At 43.3% G+C, this 18,826-nt stretch overlaps 3 protein-coding genes across 6 annotated transcripts; 2 read left to right on the top strand and 1 right to left on the bottom strand.

Moving 5' to 3' along the window:
• Window positions 1-1,742: 1,742 nt before the first annotated feature.
• On the bottom strand, window positions 1,743-5,110 carry bbln (bublin coiled coil protein). Of its 2 annotated transcripts, none has more exons than XM_088615579.1 (3): window positions 4,970-5,110; window positions 3,532-3,604; window positions 1,743-3,191 (listed from the first exon to the last, which is right to left on the bottom strand). In XM_088615579.1, exons 2-3 carry the CDS (start codon window positions 3,599-3,601, stop codon window positions 3,001-3,003), a joined length of 261 nt encoding a protein of 86 aa, XP_088471705.1. In that variant the 5' UTR covers window positions 3,602-3,604; window positions 4,970-5,110; the 3' UTR covers window positions 1,743-3,000. The 2 variants fall into 2 exon arrangements, with proteins under 2 accessions (XP_088471705.1, XP_088471707.1); XM_088615581.1 differs by having other exon boundaries at window positions 4,922-5,058.
• Window positions 5,111-5,135: 25 nt separating this feature from the next.
• LOC148644066 (uncharacterized) lies at window positions 5,136-8,731 on the top strand. Of its 2 annotated transcripts, none has more exons than XM_088615578.1 (4): window positions 5,136-5,273; window positions 6,415-6,595; window positions 7,721-7,828; window positions 8,338-8,731. In XM_088615578.1, the coding sequence occupies exons 2-4, from the start codon at window positions 6,458-6,460 to the stop codon at window positions 8,500-8,502; spliced, it is 411 nt and encodes a 136-aa protein (XP_088471704.1). In that variant the 5' UTR covers window positions 5,136-5,273; window positions 6,415-6,457; the 3' UTR covers window positions 8,503-8,731. The 2 variants fall into 2 exon arrangements, with proteins under 2 accessions (XP_088471704.1, XP_088471703.1); XM_088615577.1 differs by having other exon boundaries at window positions 5,175-5,529.
• Window positions 8,732-9,805: 1,074 nt separating this feature from the next.
• On the top strand, window positions 9,806-17,942 carry edf1 (endothelial differentiation-related factor 1). Of its 2 annotated transcripts, none has more exons than XM_088615575.1 (5): window positions 9,806-10,051; window positions 10,854-10,905; window positions 13,723-13,883; window positions 14,646-14,739; window positions 17,200-17,942. In XM_088615575.1, exons 1-5 carry the CDS (start codon window positions 9,974-9,976, stop codon window positions 17,259-17,261), a joined length of 447 nt encoding a protein of 148 aa, XP_088471701.1. In that variant the 5' UTR covers window positions 9,806-9,973; the 3' UTR covers window positions 17,262-17,942. The 2 variants fall into 2 exon arrangements, with proteins under 2 accessions (XP_088471701.1, XP_088471702.1); XM_088615576.1 differs by lacking the exon at window positions 9,806-10,051 and adding an exon at window positions 10,084-10,251.
• The last annotated feature ends 884 nt before the right edge of the window (window positions 17,943-18,826 follow it).

The raw sequence follows: 18,826 nt of genomic DNA, 5'->3' as shown, positions 1-18,826 counted from the left end.
AGCTAGTACGACGCTGAACGATCCATTACTGCCTAATGGAGTGGGGGTACATGAAGACCTCGGTGTTAGGTGCATCTTCCAGCAACAGTTTTAATTAGCTTTCATCAACCCCAACACGTCCTGTTTTCACAATGATAGTCATTCAGAAGGCATGAACTACTCAATGATCCGGTTAGAAAAACATCGCTGCCGTTTATACTGTGTCGGTGCACCTTGTGCAAGTGCACAGCCTGCTGGTCGGAGCAGGTCAATATTTATCGTCGCATTTAAAAAAAAAAAAAATCAACACTTTGGTAGGAGATGGATTTTGAACTCCCTTATTCGGCTTCTCTGGCCCTCCCGACAAGGGTGCTGTCGGTATTAAGGTTCCTTTCTCATCTAATAACCTCGAAACCTCGCTTTCTTCGAGCGTCAGCCTAACATTTGTTAAGACTGGACGCTTTCTACTATACCGTTTACCACGTTTACACCTAAAAGCACACAGACTGCCAGTCCTCCGGACTGCACGGTTTTATCATCCCCTCTCCCCAATCACAACCTGCCGCAGCCGCAGGCTGCACGAGGAATCCCACTTCACACATTCTCGCGTGTTTTTTGTGCCGTCATTTTAAACACTGCCGCTCTCTGCACGCTGTAGTGCCCTCATGTGGTGTCTTGTGGGGTTACACAGGCCACTCACCGCATCGGGGGCGTAGAATTAAAAACCGGGGAAAGTCATGATACAGTTCAGCTGCGAAGCGGTCTGACTTCATTTGGATTATCGTGTTCGGTTTGATCCGTGGATTTCTCCAGGAGGATCTGTCTAAATCATCATTCTCATTTCCTGAGCTCCCCACTGAGCAACACTCCTACCACCAAAAGGCTCTACTCTACGTATTTTGCCTTAGCCAGGCAATCAGACACCTCCTTTCATTTCCTATTTTGACTACTTGTTGTAGTCTTTTTTTCCTGCTAACTGTACATTTGATTGTACGTATATTTATGTAGAGTGCCTCGAGACTGCTCTGGATTGAAAAGCGCTGTGTACTGTAAGAAAGAAAAAAAACTGAACATCCGCAAACATCAGCTGGTAAACAGCGGCACTGAAATGAGTTAAACTGGTTTGCCTGTCTTGAGGGTTTGAGGCCAAACAAGCTCTGTTGTTTGATGATACTGAAATGATACGAGCAGATTTGAGTGTTTTGACAGGGAAACAGAATCCTTCAGCTGTAACTCAAGAGACACGACACAAGCCAAGCTCCCAGAATGCAAAATACCATGCAGTGTGTGCACGTGTCAGTTGAGGGCTGAGAGTAAGATCTTAAGGAAACCCTGTTGAGTTCTTCACATGCTTTCCTTTGCAATTCATTATAAACACAGGGTGTTTGCTTTTTAGGGTGGTGCACTGGTTGACATTGATGCCTTGCAGTGCTGGGGTCCTGGGTTCAATTCCAGACCTGGGGTGCTGTCTGTGTGGAGTTTGTATGTTCCCCCCAGGTCGATGTGGGTTTCTTCCAGGTGCTCTAGTTTGGTCTCACAGTCCAAAGACATTCTGGTAGGCTTCTGTGAACACTGGCCATGGTGTGAGTGTGTGTTTGTGTCTGTCTGTTCTGCGATGGACTGGCGTCTTCTCCAGGGTGTACCGTGCCACCTGCTTGCTGGGATAGATTGCAGCTCCGAAGAGGATGAAGCAGTTAGAAAACGGATGGAAGCGATATTATCACACCAATAGTTTTGGCCGAAGAGAATACCACTGCTGCTGATGGGATTTTAAAATCTTTATTGGCAAATCTTTCATATGTCCTTTAAAGTCAAACACAGCAACATGCATCAAACGTCTTTTGTACCTTCGTCCTGAATATTTACAATCCGTGGTTACTACAGAATGCAAGTAATTTCAGCAGGTAATAGATACTTGATTGATCCTGTGTGGGAAATTGCAGGATTAATGAAAGTGAAGCAAATTCTGCACTCCACTTGAATTATAAAAAAAGTCTCGTGTATTGATGACCCAAAATATATATTGGTTTAATTGCTATACACTCCAATATTATAGTTCAACTGCATGTTATGTTTTATTTACACACTCAAACTACCAGGAAACAGTAACAGGTAACAATGCAGGGTCCCAAAATAAATTAATCATTAATCCGCTGCTCTGAAATACATTTCATTAATACAATAAATGGATAAGTCGAACAAATGTGAAAGTTGCAAGCTAATAATTTATTGAGAAAATACAGGAGATGCAACACGGCAGACGCATAGATTCAAAACCTTTAGCAGACAGGAAAGGCTCAAAACCGAAAATGAGAATTTGGCTCAGAATGCTCAGCTCGGAATTAGCAGGAACTAAATTGGTCTCGACAAAATAGTTACGCCACAAGATGACGGTGTGCAGCAGCAGCCATCTACACGCCCGACAGAACACAGAACACAGAGCTCCTCATTTGCAGACTTCCACACGATAGGATCAGATCACTTTATTGGCCATATGCAATTTCTTGTATTAGGAATTTATCTTTTCACAGACCCCAGCTTGCTCTCCATGAGACACACAGACAGGGAGAGAAGCTTGGGGTCAGAGCGCAGGGTCAGCCATTGTACGGCGCCCCTGGAGCAGTGTTTTGGGGTTAAGGGCCTTGCTCAGGGGCCCAACAGAGTAGGATTCCTCTGCCGGACGCGGGGCCTCAGCGGCTGTTCACAAACAAACCACAGTCAGAACGTCACTGAAATAAGAAGGAAGGAATCGGTGAGGGTCCAAGAAGCGTACACCTGACAGCTAATCCATTTCATCTCCTGATTACATCACCACCGGTTCTGCGTTTCCTCATTCCTCATTCCTCGATGCTCGCTGCACTGCCCTGCCGCCTGATCTCCAAGCTGGCAAATGACGTAGACTACAAACTGGCAAGTGACCTCAGGATAAAGTGCTTCCCGATAGAGTCCTGAACATATTTTCCCCACCATCCTCCTTGCCCCACCCCAACGCCCCCCAGACGCTTTCCTCCTGGTCGCCCCTCACTGCTCCACGCGGTCCCCCTCAGCGGGCTCCCCCGGGGGGGGCGCCACCTGCTCGCGGAACTCCTGCCTGGCCTGCCGGTTGGACTCCAGCAGGTCCTTCAGCTTGGCATTGAGCACGTCGTTGCGCTCCTCCAGGTCATCCAGGCAGGAGTTGATCTGGTCCAGCATGGAGTTAATGGCCGCGTACTCTGGAAGAGACGGCGACAGAAGCACAGTTCTGCACTGCTGGGATACACCCGGGGCTGCTCCCTAACCCTGATCCTGTTGATGCCTAGTAACTGTCCGGACAGAGTCCCTGATTCAACATCAATCTCACGCTAACCCTCGTCAACGACAATTCCGCCGGCAAGCTTAAGAAACAAGATACTATTAAATATGATTATTTAAATAACATGACACAGCAACAGAAGCGTATCGATGAGAAGAATTTTAAGCTACCGGACAGTTGTTGCCCAGCGTAAATCAACAGTGATAACTTGCGGTTATATTTTTCAAATTTGTCTTTTAAAAATCACAAAGTGCATTTACCTTCCTCGCTGAACTCGTCGTCTTCGCCCACTTCGATGGAAACACTTGGATCTCCATTTGGTCCGGACATGATCTTTGTGGATCACAAAAACGGGTTTACCGCCTCAAACAGGACAGCTTGTTTTGGCGAGCCTAATTTAGATCACAACACCCTTCACTGAACAGGTCAGATTAGAGTGCAGCGTACATATATAGGACAGCTACAGAATGCAATCAATGCCTTCAGACACAGCGCTAGGTCTATAAACAAGTGAAAAGTACTGCCATACAGCTAGAAACCCAAACTCAGAATATCGCCATTTATCATAACCCGGTTATTTTAAAAAGCAGAACGAATGATCGGCTCAGCTGATGTTCACGAGTAAGGACACTAGGGTGTCCAACGATAACGCCTTAATCGTACATGAGTTAAGTTTTGTAGTGCACAATTCTTTTAAATATAATGAATAAAAAGGAAAAAAATATTTAAGTGCATTTACTGAAATAATTGTATGTAACAAAAATCTTCACCGCCATTTTTTAAAAACATTTGTTAAAGGCATCTTGTGAGCTACTTCACACGGGGTCCTTCAGTCAAAGACCCTGCGGGTGTTGTTGTATGTTTGGATAGTAGTTCAGTCTTGCAAGAAAAACAGACTTCTTACAGCGATACCCATATCTGGGTATTATCCAGTTTTAACAAAAGGTTCCTTCATGAAATAACTCGCTCATTCTACCATTTAGTCTGTGTTGTTTCGCCATGCATTTTCCAGAAGTTTGCCAGCAAGATATTTAAAAAGTGCTTTTGATATTATGTATGACGAAAGCCGTAAAAACAGTGATTATTAAGCAGTACATTTTGTGGACAAATCTACTGCACATTCATTTTTGTGCAGTGTATGTGTAGCATATTACGTTGCACAAATCTATTTTTTTCTAGGTACATATCAGACAACTTAAAAACCCGATGAACAGGATTAACATTTTATGAATATTATGAATTTACTGTACGTGTATACAAAAAATCCCACATGCATACACAAAAGTCTCATTATAAGAAACTTTAGTTTTGTATAGACCTCACGATGTCAATAGCTTTAACAATAGCTTGTGTATTTTTTCTTTTCTATTGTAGACGATACTTTATCCAAAAGCAGGGTTGTAAAATAAAGTTGGATATTAACGCGCCGTTGTTCTCGTAATAAGACTGCGCCACGATAAAAAAAAAACAGGTCTTTCACCGAGGTCTTCCAGTACACTACAAACTGAGCCCATCGTGTTCAAATGAGCAGACAAATGTCCGTGCTACACTGTCATGGAATAGCTACTGCATGAAGGGTTTAGGTTACATAATGCTGTCGTGGACACACAACTGAGTACGCACAATGCAAATACTGAAAATTATACATACTGCAAAGAACTTGCTGCTGCCTTTAAAAAAAAAACGCAGTTAACTTACAAAAACAACAAGGCCTCCCTGATGCAACACAATGTAAATGAAAAAAAAAAATTGTTTCGTGCCAGCAGCCTACAGCAGAGCGGTGTCTTATCTACAATGCCTAACGTCTTGTCCAGCGAGGCACCCCAGTTTACGGCTCTTGGGAAAGTGTGTGTGTGTGTTGGGGGTGTGCGTCTTTCACAGCCACAATAGTGGAGACGGACACGGTGTGAGCGCTCAGGCTTTAGGAAAGCTGGTGCCTCTGGGCTCTGAAATCGCCGTTTTCCACTCTTCCCCTCGGCGGAGGGGGCTGACGTCAGCCGAGGTGAGATTCCTGGGATTCTTTCGAGACAAAAGGTCTCTCCAGTGCTCCTACAACGGCGACAGACCAGCTTCCCAGCCGTGCGCTGAAGACGTCCCCTGTCCGAAAGTCATACTCCACGGCTGTTTCAAAACTGGGAAATCGGAGAGCCGTAAATAGGACGGACTTCTCGACAGAAGCATTGTGGTGCCCGCTGAAGCTTTAGGAAACCCGCACGGTCCCGGGGTTGTTGTTTTTTTTTTACAGTCTCCTTAGAAGTGTAAGTGAATTGTTTTCTGCTGTTCCGCTAAATACTGGACTACAAAAGCGCCAGTTTGTCATGCAAGTTATCAATTTGATCTCCTTCAAAGCTATCCTTCCCCCTACCTCGATAGGGTTTCTCGGCTGGAGACTACCAAAAGTTTTAACTCCATGCTAATTGTTCCTAATGTCGAGTAAGATGACTGTACAAATGTTGTTTACACAGACGGGCTCGGTATGTCCTGTACTTCGTTTAGGTTCCTATTAAATTCCATTATATATTTGCCTTTCTTTTTCTCTATTGAGATTCATAGAGGATCACCTGATCGCTGCCGATATAATGATAATGGCATAGTAGTGACTTGTTTTTCTTTTTAGCCTGACACGAACTTAAGCGCCAGGTAAATGTTGAGCGGCTATGAGGCAATTTACTGTAGCTAATAACTGTAAAGAAGCTTGCATGTGATTGTAAAAAAAAAAAGGTCCGACACCTGTTTTTTTTGGGGGGTGTTAACGGTAGAGTTTCTAATTGGTATCGAATCGGCTACTACGAATTGAGACGACGTGAAACTGTATATATTTTGAAAAGTTAAAAAAAAAATCGGGGCCCCCAATGAAGTTGCTCTGGGTTCAGGTACATTTCCTACACAATCAGCCCGTGTAGTGCGGCTTTCTGACATGCCACAAAATCGGGCAGCCTCAGCACCGAGGAAATATCGACCTCAGCTGCAGAACACCGAGCAACTTTCAACCCCACCCCCAACACCGGCTCTGGCGGCGATTATGGCTTGTGCATGCCGCAGGGTCTGACGTGGACGCTCACGCCGTAGTCGTATATTTTCACTCTTGAGGGGAGAGGCAGTTGCAACTGACGCGGCGATGCGCCTCTTGGTTTTTTGCGCAGGCCGGAGCCCGCGGCGCGTCCGTCCCCGCCAGGCGAGGCGGCGATGTCTGCGAGAGAAGGGCCGAAGGCGGCGGAAAGCCCGGAGCTCATGGAGGCTCTGGAGGGTCGCCTCCGGGAGCAGGTGGACCGGCTGGAGCACCTGCGGCTCTCCGCCACCGAGCTGAAGGAAAACATGGCGGCGGTACGACACTTGTCCGCTCCGGGGTTTGAACCCAAACGCCTTCATCACCTGCAGTCAGCCTCAACCCTAATTTTTTCCTAGCCCTAATTCTTGACCTAACCTTGGTCTAAACCTTCCAGACTAGAGGGTAAAGACAGCCAGCGCCCTGAAAAAGTGGATGTTTCTGGGAGAGTATTTAAATAAGTGGACCTGCAAACTCCCACACACATTCAAGATCAGAACACGTAACAGTAGGGATGGGTGGCCCAGGTCCTGCAGGTTTTAATTCCAGCATGGGTCTTAATGAGCTAAACCGCTGAATGGCTGGCCTCATTGGACCAATTGAACATCTTCTCCCAGTTAGGTGCTGTGCCTCTAAAGGTCACCTTGACAACTTGCCCTCTGGGACCAGGTCTGAACTCCCCCTGCTGGTTCCTGGACAGCACCTGACTCCTTCCTCAGTCTCCAACCTTGGGATCACTAGACTGTGGGGTTACGAGTCAACAATGCACTAAAGCATATTGGGGTCTTTCTTTTTGGAACTTTTTCAGTCTCTGGGGGGCCAAGCTTTTCCTGCTCAGCAGGAGAAGGTGGCTTCTGGGTAAAAAAAAACAGCTCTCTGCAGTTAATGAAAGAAAACATCCTTTTTAGTATGCGGAGGTCCATGATCTCTCATTGGTTTTAGCCAAGGACATCTTGGGTGGAGTGCGGGTGGTGACCCACAGTTCTAGTTTTCATAGAAGCTGGTCTCTTTGAATCGAGTCTTTAATTGAGCCAATTGATCTCCCCAAGTGGACCCTTTTCCAGTTCCTCAAAACCCAGGAGGTTTCAAAGAAACAACAGAACACTGTAAGTTTAGGACCTGTAATTGACTGAAAAGGCCTGGGTAATGACATAACTATGTCAGTTAAGGGATCAGCTTTATAACCGGGTTCTCTGGAATACATACCAGGGAATCAGATTGGATCCCAGTGACATAACAGGAACTGCATGTAAAGACTGCAGGAATTGTGGACACTGGATACTCCTAGCATTGATCCCTAGGTATCCGAATGTCTATTATCTCTTTTCCATAGTAAGAAGTTTGCCAGTGATTAAACTTCATTATGAAACTGGTGGTGTTACTTGTTATTTGTTCAATTCCAGCAAAACAACATCGACCTGAAGATGTCCATCGCTGACCATCTGGATTGGCTGGCCCGACTTAGCGAGCGAATGGAGACTCTGCAGATGAGCACAGCTGTGTTTGTACAGGTGAGAAGGCAGATCAAAAGTGGCAGATTCAAAGGGGCATTTCTGAGAAGACTGTGACTGCTTCCCTTAAATTGAGAAACGTTCGATACCGTGCCTCATGACATACATGTGATCTGGCGTGTGTCCTTGCAGTGGGATCCATAATTCTATTCCCCAGACCACATCTGCATGAGCCATTATACATAGTTTGTTGTGTTTTAAAATTTGACAGATTTATCCATTCAAAACCATTGTAAGAATTGTAGGTACAAAGTCCAATAAATCCTACCCAATGCATTGCTTTTAAATTGGGATTTAATAAGATATTTTTGTTTTTGGCATCCCACCCAGTGTGTACCCATTAAGCTGCTATAAAGTGAATGAGCTCAGTTTTAGTCTTTCTGCAGGCATCTATTGAAAGAAAGTATGTCCACTAAGCTGGCAGGCTTAAATTAGGACGTCTTTGTCCTGCTGAGGAGCACCTCTTTCTGTCGTAATCGTACTCAAGAGATTGTCCTTTTTATTCCCAGATGAACACCAAGCCTCGCACCTGGGGCAGCACGCAGGGTTCCAAGCGCTATGGACGCAGGCCCAGGCCACCGTTCGGCGACGATGCCCAGTCTGAGTTTGGCTGGTCTCCCGCGCGCACGCGCAGGAACAGCGACGCGGCCTCTGAATTGTCCTGTGCCTGGTAGCCGCTTCGCCCCATTCCTAGTGATCAGGACATCGGCGAGAATGACCTTTGTCCCCCCCCGCAGTGAAGAGACGGTGACCTTTCATCTTTCACTTGTGTCAGCCAATCAGGAGTTCGACCTTGTGCTCGCAGATTGACCTTTCACCTCTGACACTAACCAGCATATCGCGTGGCGTCCTCATGTTGCTCATTTACACTGAAAAAGATTAAATATGAGGTTTCTATGAGTATTATGATGTTGAATCCTATTCTTCCAGAGACAGCGAAAAAGCTTCTTCAGGGCAGGGTGGTGTTGCAGTGGTTAGCACTGCGCTGGGGCCACAGGAATTGAGTTTGAGACCCCCTAATCTGAAAGGAACTAAACGCATCAGAACGTTTCTGTTCGCACCTAAATCATTCTGAATTTCCATTTCAGCTTTCCTTTAAGCAAAGTGTTCGCTAATCTTAAAACCTTAGGATCGTCTGCGAACTCGATTAGTTTAGCCAAACGTAGACCATCAATGGAAATTAGGAAGAGCCGTGGTCCTGATACAGACCCCTGGGGTACTCCCCTGATGAATTTGCCTGACGTTGAGCCTTCGTGCACACCACCTCATTTGTGCCAGAATGGGAGATCTCTAACACAAAGCTTGAGTTCTGCTGAAAGCAGGCTTGAAGGACCAATAACATAGGGATGCAAAAGTCACAGTGTATTGCACTGCAATTGTGAAAAGTTTATTATGCCACCTGGAGAGCTTTCCTCGGCTCGAAAAGCAGAGAGCATTTCTCCATCCCCTTTAGACATCACACTTCTTTCTGACCACGAATGCTGTGTTGGGAAAAGGGGTATATTTGCGCTACCGTGTGCTCCCTGGGGAGGCGCTGTTTACAGTGTAACGGATTTGTCAAAGCAAGTGATTTAGAGATAATAAGCAATCAAACTCTTGCACCCTTCTGTCCCAAACGTCCAGAAATTCCCTAATATTACATGCCTAAAATGTACATGTGATGTTTTTGGCATATAACATACAGGCTGATGAAAACGAGATGTTCTTAGCATATTTTTAAATATCCCCTGTACTGCCCCACCTACTGGTGCAGGGTATGCGCCTGCCCACCAGCAAAGTCTGCAAACAACCAGCTACACGGGAGGTCCGCTGCATGAACTCTGCCAATGCACGTTTCTTCACTCGTCTTCAGCACGCCGCTGGCCCGATGTCGGCCTGTCATGACATGACAGCCCAGCTCCCTGTAAACAGTATTCCCAGGGCGGTGACGTCAGCCGCAGGTTTCTGGTAAGTTCCACACCAGGCCCCGCCCCCCCCCGGGCTCCAGCTCTGTCTGCGACGAGAGCGTTTAAATAAAGCTTCGAGGAAAACGTGCGTCTGTTTCGGGGGGTAACTTCTGCGGGTACAGATTTTGTGGGGGGGAAAACAAAAAACAAGCGACGTCGCGTCATAACCTGTGTAAATAAGAGACTTATCTTTGTAACAATGGCAGAAAGTGACTGGGATACCGTGACTGTCTTGAGGAAGAAGGGCCCGACTGCGTCGCAGGCGAAGTCCAAACAGGTAAAGTGGGCAGCCTCGCGGTGGCCGGTCTCCGGGGCTCCGCACTAATCGAGCCCGGGGACGGGAGCGGGAGGACTGGGCCTCTCGGCTCGATCCCGTGTGCAGACCGTAAACGACTCGTCCTTTTCGCCCGACGACACTGCTGAATGCCGAAGGAGGCGTCGTCAGACAAGAAACCGTGCGTTATAGTTTGTTCAAAGGTATACACGGCCACACTGTTCGTGTGTTTGCATTACATATGTGCAGGGTGACGTGCGAGAGTGGTTTAAAGTCCAGTGTTCTCCACCCAACGACATAGTAGTTTCCCCTATAAACCTATAATATGTTTTTTTCTTTAACGTTATTAAACTGTGGGAGCTGACCCCATTTTCGCCAGTGAGCTTCGAGGTGACCGTGTCGTGTGGAGATATTGGCCTCGGACAGGCCACTGGTTAATGTTCAGGAGATCGGGGTGCTCGTTATATTACCGATGCACGGTACTGGTGTTATCCTGCGTGCATTGTCATTACGACGAGGAACAGCACGAACAGGCGTCCTCAAACCAGCAGCCGGCCGTTCATGAATTGTCGCTCCATGTTAACTTCGAGCGGCCGATTGAGAATCCGCGTCTCTCGTATGGAAGGAGGCGACCTGCCCGTTAAGCGCCCATCGCTGCTGACTCGGTGCTTGCAAAACGCTACGATGTTAGTGAGCCGTTTTCCAGTAAATCTGTGCCAAATATATTTTGAAGACCCCCCCCGAGGAAATGCCTATGACGAAGCTTTTGCAAATGCCCTCTGTAATGATGGACTTTGTCTTCCAGGCAGTTATAGCAGCACAGAGAAGAGGAGAGGAGCTCGAAACCACAAAGAAATGTAAGAATCCTGCGTAGTTGTGAAGTGTGGTACTATGCATTTTGTTTTTTTTTTTTCACAAACCTGGAAGTGTAGTATTGCCTGTGACTTTGTGTCAGGTCACATGGCTTTGTTTTGCTGGGCGTGCTTGGAGTCCCTGTGTATCCACCTGTATGTCCCCGAGTTTATGGACTGCTTATCATAAGGGTGCAGTTTGTTATGGGGACATGAGTTCTCCAAGCTTGTCAGACTTTATACTAGGTAGTCTTGTAGATTTACTAATTTACAAATGTAAAATTTACATGTGACGGTTTGAAACTTTGTGTAAGTCTTGTAGAAAGTAATCACTGTTCCCGTTTGGTTGATACGTCCTTTTAAATGCCACCAAGTAATGGTCTCCTGCTGCGATTTCTATCTTGTCTACTAAAAGGCTTACATTTCTGTCCATGGGGAAAACCAGTGCGTTTATAATATAATACATTTATAATAGTTTTTTTCCAGCTAAGGTTTTAGAGATGTGACTTAAAAACATTTCTTTCGGTGCCTGACCTCGAAGAAACGTTTGAGTTAAAGATTTGTCTGCTTATCACACAAGGTGTTTTCCCATGGCATTGAATTACAGTCGGTGTTGGTTTTCACCAGACTTTCCGGATTATTAGAGGAAGCAGTAGTTATGGAGCTTGGGGAATGCCCTTTAAAAAGGTTATGACTGTTTGTAGATGCCTTGATTACAGTGAAAGGATACAGAAACGGTAGTGCGTAATCATTTGCAAAAACAGAAGTCCTTTTGGTTATCTTTAATAGTTTCATCTGATCTTCCAAACATACAAGTCTGAGAAGTAGGTGTAAAACTGGCTAACGGGGACAGCAGTGCCACTTTTAACCTGTGTGTGTGTTGGTTATTTTTCAAACCCTGCAAATATATCAAAGAGACAAGGGAGTTCCACTTACAGCAACTGGAGAAGGTGCTCTTAAGTTAACACCAAATCTTATTAAGTCAGAGTAGTGATCCAGGAATCCTCTTGACAGTAAATTAGTGTCCAGCATTTTTTTTTCCTTATTTTGGCAGAACCTTGATTTGGGGTTTCTGCAATGGACAGCTATTATAAATACATGTAAGATTCACTCATCCTCCAGCTTTTTTTAACATACTTTGAAGTCACGTTAATCGGCTCGCTGTATGTTGAGTTGACAGGGAAAATAGGAGGGACTGCATCATCTCGGTTCAGCTGCTGTTAGACACAGTACCACTCTATAACATGCCCACATGCTATAGCAGTGGTTTTACCCATAGTGAGTTATTTTTGCAGAAATGATGTGTTTGTGGTTTGAGCACTAATTCATGACTAGTTTTCATTCAGTAGTCATGATTGATCGATACTGAGGTGCGATTAGTAAGCCGGATAAAGTGCACATTATACAAAAAAAACAGTGGGGGTGGCAAAAATACAAAAAGCTGCAAGGAGCAGCAGAAATATTTAGACGATCATTTGGTTAAACACTTGCCAAAATTACTGTTGTGAAACGCACGGTGATCCACACAGGGCGTAGTAACAAATTATAGGTAGTAAGCGTCTAATTCGAAGTGTCCTAAAGCCTTGGGCGTATTTTTTTTTCTTATGCAGGTTCCTCTGTGATCTCATCCAGACCATGTGGGGAATCGATAAAATGCCAGTAGTGCTCGGGTATACAGCAAAATGTGCGGGACTTAAAATCAGAGAAGTTAATGCCCAACCTTTATATTCCATATTAAGACTTCTTTAAGAAGGTTGTGCTCGCCATACCAGTAAAAGGTCGTTGCTCGTCAGGAATTCTTTCTGAAAGTGCAGACAGGGTAAAGGAATTAAATCTCTTCAGTCTAGGCCAAAAGGCATTAGAGTAGAGATGGGACTCAAGCATGTGAAATATTAAGGGGTATACATCAGTTAAACCCAACTAAGTACTTAGTAGTGAAATAAGGACACAGAGTTGCACATGGAATGTAAAAGGCATTTCACTCAGAAGGGGGGAGTAGAAAACAATTCTTTAAACACTGACTGGCTGGTTTCCCTTTGAGGCTTTGGCTTCACCATCAAGAAGAGGTGAAACAGCTGTGTTTGTCTTTTAAATTTCCATTAATTTGGCCTGTGCCTAGACATTGTATTGTCTGAGTGGTGCACCCTGACCATGCTTACACAAACGGGCAAAAGGTAAAAAAAACACGGTTGTGGTTCCCACTGTTTAGAACAAGTTTAAAAATGTACACTTTTATTTCTCTTTCTGCCCATTTGCTGTTTATATAAACCAATCTTCTATTTACATGTACTTATGCCCTTTAGAATGTTACACTGGGCAATGGTTCCAAGTAGGACTGTATGTCAGGGCAGTACACTCATAAGCTGTTGCTATGCTGCTATGTCAATTAAAAAATGTTTCTGTGCCAGTGGACTTGATTGTTTTGAACGTTAAGGTAGACAATCATTTAGAGGTCATATAACTGTTTGTGACTATCTTTAATTTTATCTGCTATATGATGTAGAATTTGTACAAGGTGGACACTGTTTTAGAAATGCTTAATCCATCATTTATCTTATACCTTGATTGAACGTTTTAGCTATTCCATACATCTGTTTGCAGCAGTGTATATGAACCTGATAAAAACATGCTTGTGTTTGATTCTTATCTTACAATCCCAGCAAAACCTGTGAAAGTTGCTACAACAGTGTTTTATTCTTAATGCAGTGGTGCGTTTTGAATGCCGGTGTTTCTGTGCTTTGTGGCCTAGGAGGAATGCGTCCTGTATTTTCTGAGTGGTGCCGCGGGAGCCAGCTAGCGCTTTACTGTGCTGTGATCCCACAGGGTCTGCAGGACAAAACAAGCAGCACGTGGTGACCAAAAACACAGCCAAGCTTGATCGGGAGACGGAAGAACTGCACCACCAGAGGGTCTCGCTGGAGGTGGGAAAAGTCATCCAGCAAGGCAGACAGGCCAAAGGACTGACCCAGAAAGACCTGGCCACTGTGAGTAACATCGTGACCTACCTGGAATGGAACCAGTACTTGCTGAATTAACTCCGCTAATGCATGCGACACCAGAGGTATTTTGCAGCAGATATGAAATCTGAATGACTTCAGGGTTATTTAGCGTCTGGTTGGTATAGCTGAGTTTTGTTTTTATCTGTGTATTATTTACGTCCCACACCTGAAAGGGAGTGTTTGCCTTCTACGCATCAAACACTACATGAGCACTATTTGAACAGTATGTCAGGATTTCTCCCAAGTCAGAAGTACATACGTTATGTCGGTATGTTTGAAATATAGCTGTAGGATACATTGGAACATTATGGTCATTGACATCATTAAAAATGATAGTTTCGTGCTTCAGGAAAGGTGTTCAGTAAAGGGCATGATTTCATCACGTTTTTAAGCACTCAGTAATTGAAACTGAGCAGTAATGAAGAACTGCAGAATGTTTAAACTGAGCTAATGTGAGCTGATTCTAATGTGCCCAGATCGGTATATGTGTTTTGGTCATTAGAGCTAGTAATAACTTAAGACCACCTAAAAAATCCACAAATATAAAACTTCTGTGCCTTTTTTTCATTTTATGGTTCAGAAAATTAGTAATATAAGAAAGGATGTTAAATTTGTCTAATAAATTAAGAAATCCTGTAATATGTTTGGATTTAAGGCACAAGTTAAATGTATGGTTTTGCTGTAACTTATTTAATGTTCACATTTGGTGGAAATCATTACATTTTCATACATTTCTTATTTCTGTAGAAAATCAATGAGAAGCCTCAGATCATTGCGGACTATGAATGCGGAAAAGCCATTCCTAACAACCAGGTCTTGGGGAAGATTGAGCGAGCTATTGGTGAGTATTCACACTTGTTCACTGGAAACTACAGACTCACTAATGCGGAACCTGTTGGATGACTGTCCTGATTCAGGACTTATGAACTAAAAAAATAGGTCTGTCTTCACAAGGAAATGCAATGCTAAGGGGTTGAATGACACTGCATTCATTTCTGCCATTTTGCTGGTCAAGGGATTGCTGCTTGGAGCTTTTAGCTTTAAGGGTATACTGCCAATTGACGGACTGTTTACGGAAACAGTACACAGGCTTGTTTGTGCTGTATGGTGAACTTGTCTCAACAGAGGAATTTGCATGTTTGAATAGGGATGTGCTTAAGCACAGTGGCGCTTGAATTGTGTTGAAGTTGCAAGCTGCTCATTCATGACTCCCCGAAGCTCTTAATAGTAAAATTGTGAATATCATTTTAAAGCCGTGTAAAACAAATTATGAACAATTTTAAATCCAAGCATTTTCTTCTGAGAAATGTATAGTACATTAAATGCCTCTTTAATGGTTTATATATAATGTGTAATGCTATAATAAATGAAAAAAACTGAATTCACACTATTGTGCCTTTTGTGTACTGTTTTTTTGTGCAATTGCGGATTTCTCCTCCGGAAACGTCTGAGCCCTGAGCTATCCGCTCCACAGACCCCCACAGCTTCCTATTAATTACTCCTATGATGTGTAGAAAGTGCATCGCTACAGAATGAGCCAATTATTTTGAGAGATCTCTATTTCAACACTCAGTACCCTTCCCCCTTGTTTTGTTTCAGTGAGTCCCTTTGAAATGTCTTTGGGCACTGCGTAATGTCGAGTAAGCAATTACAGCACAGTTTATACCCCTTTCACTCCACACTTGTTCCTTTGTGTATATGTGCACTTGATCTGCACTACTAATGTTCTCCAAAAGTACTTCATGGGCAGGTTTTCACTTCATCTGGGTGTCCCAGAAACTGCTTCTCTGCATTTAATCATGTTAGTGATGCGTTGTACATCAGCTAGGTGCAGTTGTAAAACTGAAACCCAACGTTATATGATGTAATCAGAAATAACTTGGCACGTGCGTACTGCAACATGAGATTGTTTACTCAGCCAACTCTAAAGTACTGTAGCTGTTAGTTCTTTTATGTGCTCCCTGTTGACTTGCCTGTATGGAGGGTGAGGATTTTAAACCAGGTATACATAAGTGTCACAGGCTGGTGGCATCTTGCTGTTTATTTGCAAAGTGTATGTGAACAAAACAAAAAAGATTCCAATGCATAGTTCTGCTTGGAGATAAATACCATATGTATCAAATTAATTCAGCATTTTTACACCAGCATGGAATTAATTTAATTTAATGATGTTTTGTCAATTATTCGTTAAAGGGAATTGAAGTGTTTGGGAATAGTTATCTATTGTTTAGTGTAATACAACTGAGTTTTTTATCACATTTTACAAATTGGTGGTAAATACTAAAATATCAGGAGTTTAGTTTGACCTTTTCTTGTGTAGTAAGGAATCAGTCAGTCTTAAACATCAAAATTAACTTATCTAAGAGTGCTAACTGGTAGCAAAAGCAGTAGACTTAATGCCCAACTTTTGTTTTTCAGATGTAGAGTAGTCATCTGTACTTTGTTGTTGACATTTTAATTCTGAATAAAATCCTCTTTCATGCTGAAAACTTTCACACGTATTTTTTAAACTTTACCCAGACTTTTGAAAAGGCAATTCTTTCAAATCTGGGTGAATGTTACAAACTACAACTCCGAAATATAATATACAGTACTCTTAATGATACTACATGCTCCTCCTTGGGGAAAAAAAAAAAGCAGTGGAATCCTTAAGCTGTAACATGTACTAGTACCATAAAAATGCAAGAACTATCGCATGAACTGGCAGTACACTAGACAACTACAAAAGATAGCATCTTAAGTTAATATTTAAAGAGCAGTTTATGGGATTTCTTATTTTGGTTTAATGCTAATAGAATAGTTGGCAGTCTGAGCCAGCTGTTACAACATAAGGTACATGTGGTATTGATGTTTAGAGAATTTATTGGTGCAGTCGTATGAAAAATTTTCTCTCAGAAGGCAGTGTCCGATAACACTAGTGTATAGCATTAGACCTCTGTAATTGTGTGTGTGCAACACATGTATTAAGTGCTTTTCCATGTAACTTCCAGTACGCCTGGAAAACAATTGCTTTAAAGTTTTAATTTTAATTCTTGAAAAGGTTTCTTTTGGTGTTGGTATGAAAGAAGGCACAAATGGTAATAATGGATCCCATTTGGCATGTTTGATAAGGCTATCGGTTGGTTCAAAGCTATTGTAAGCATGAAGTGTTGAACTGTTGGCATGAGTAATTGGCAGTAAAGGACCTTTTGAGAGAAATTTTTAGAATGGGATTGGTCAGGAAACCTGCCCTGTACAGGTAGCATCTTGAAATGTAACCTTCAATGGGTTTAATGAGTGCCCCTTTCTTTCTCTTTTCCAGGGATGAAGCTGCGCGGGAAGGATATTGGACTACCCCTCGAGGTGGTTCCAAAGACAAAATGAACACAAAGCCTCGAAGTCGGCCCCCTGTGCCATCGGGGCTGATCTCGGCTGGTTCCCACGGGAGAACCAGGGTGTTCAAGGTCATTGCCAAGAGGAGGAATGGTGGCTTTCATACACAAGATCCCAAATTCCTGTGGTTTAAAGTGTTGGGTTTGGCATGAAACAAGCTCCTGGAAAAGATGTTCCTGCTTTTTTGGTTTTGGTTCATACCTATTACCAGAATTTTACCACTGTTCTTTGAGTATATTTTTTCTTTTAAAGAATCATTCAAGTTCCATCCATTTTTAGGCAGTGCGTTTATAGCAACTGTGAACCCTGGGATTTCCTGGGGGTTTTTCTTCACATACGATACGGAGACCCTCCCAAGTTGTTGTTTGGACTTAAATAAAGATAAAACCCTTTGGCATTTCACCTGCATTTGTGGCTTTTTTTAATTTCTGATTTGGTGCGGCAGCCCTTTTCTTTCAGTTACTCTTAGGGGAGGTTCGCAAAGTCTCTACCTTGCCTGCTTGAACAGGGCTTTTTTAAAAAATATTTTACAAGCTTGTGCACAGTATACTATGCCAATATCTTAGGTGCTAATACATCAAAATTGGGCACTGGTTCTCTGTTTCTCAGCAGCTGTTGTCACACATCTGTATGAGCTATTTGGAAAGAGAAAATTAAATATATGATGTGCAAGTACTGTTGTCCTTGTTTTGATTGTTTTTTTGTTGTTTTGAAATGACAAGACTGTATTTGGCAAATGATTAAGTATTTGGTCTTTCAGCTCAATGTAAGGATTTCCCGTCTTTTACCTTGAAACTGAATCGTTGTTCTGTTTTTAAGAGTGATGTAGTTTCCAGGCTAAAAGATACTTTAGAATTCCTTGAGCAGTTTCAATAAAAGAACATTACGAGTTCATTTGACTCCTGAGGAACTTGCTGTGGTACTTAACAGTTTCAAGGTGGTTGTTGGTCTCGGACAATGGTACATTCTCCTTGTGCATTGTCCCGCAGTATGCTCTGATAGTGTGCCTTGTTTGTAGATGTTTGATAGATTAAACATTGCAGTGGTGCTCTGTGGCCAAAATTAACTCTTTACGCAGTTGGGATGAAAAAATTCCACAAGTGGGGAAATAAAGGCTTGTCTAGAATTAAAAATTTAGATCACAATAAAGTAAGATGAGATTAGTGGACATTTAGTTTTTAATGTTTGTATTGGGTATATTTTTAGCCTCAGAAGCTAATCCAGTGGAGCTACTGCCTCTTCTCGCACAGTCATCAACAAATTGTCTTTTCAGGTTCTCCACTTATCAGGATGGAAGATTTGTAATTCCCTCCCGACAGGAGTTGTTGCTGAAAGAGTTTGGAATGTGAATGGGATAATGTGACATCTAGGGTAATGGCGAACCCTCAAGTCAGAGTCTGCAGATTGGGGATAGTTATGCTCCACAGGTATATATCTTGTATGGCTTCCAGCAGTGGCTGTGCAAAGCTATACGTCTGTGATGTTCATAACAAGCTCCTTGTGGATCAATCCTGTTGATGACGCATTAATCCACATTTAACATTTCATCTGTTAAG

The sequence above is a fragment of the Lepisosteus platostomus genome, chromosome 21 (genome assembly GCF_059453375.1).
Source record: "Lepisosteus platostomus isolate fLepPlt1 chromosome 21, fLepPlt1.hap1, whole genome shotgun sequence".
NCBI lineage: Eukaryota > Metazoa > Chordata > Actinopteri > Semionotiformes > Lepisosteidae > Lepisosteus > Lepisosteus platostomus.
The sequence above is the reverse complement of the archived record's forward strand: the minus strand, read 5'-3'. Positions and strand labels throughout refer to the sequence as shown.

Excerpts from the sequence above, each read along its gene's own strand:
- bbln (XM_088615579.1), bottom strand. The coding sequence starts at position 3,601 with ATGTCCGGACCAAATGGAGATCCAAGTGTTTCCATCGAAGTGGGCGAA. Across the intron at positions 3,192-3,531 it reads CGACGAGTTCAGCGAGGAAG|AGTACGCGGCCATTAACTCC; the intron begins GTAAATGCACTT and ends CGTCTCTTCCAG.
- LOC148644066 (XM_088615578.1), top strand. The coding sequence starts at position 6,458 with ATGTCTGCGAGAGAAGGGCCGAAGGCGGCGGAAAGCCCGGAGCTCATG. Across the intron at positions 6,596-7,720 it reads TGAAGGAAAACATGGCGGCG|CAAAACAACATCGACCTGAA; the intron begins GTACGACACTTG and ends GTTCAATTCCAG. Across the intron at positions 7,829-8,337 it reads GCACAGCTGTGTTTGTACAG|ATGAACACCAAGCCTCGCAC; the intron begins GTGAGAAGGCAG and ends TTTTATTCCCAG.
- edf1 (XM_088615575.1), top strand. The coding sequence starts at position 9,974 with ATGGCAGAAAGTGACTGGGATACCGTGACTGTCTTGAGGAAGAAGGGC. Across the intron at positions 10,052-10,853 it reads CGCAGGCGAAGTCCAAACAG|GCAGTTATAGCAGCACAGAG; the intron begins GTAAAGTGGGCA and ends TTTGTCTTCCAG. Across the intron at positions 13,884-14,645 it reads CCCAGAAAGACCTGGCCACT|AAAATCAATGAGAAGCCTCA; the intron begins GTGAGTAACATC and ends TTATTTCTGTAG.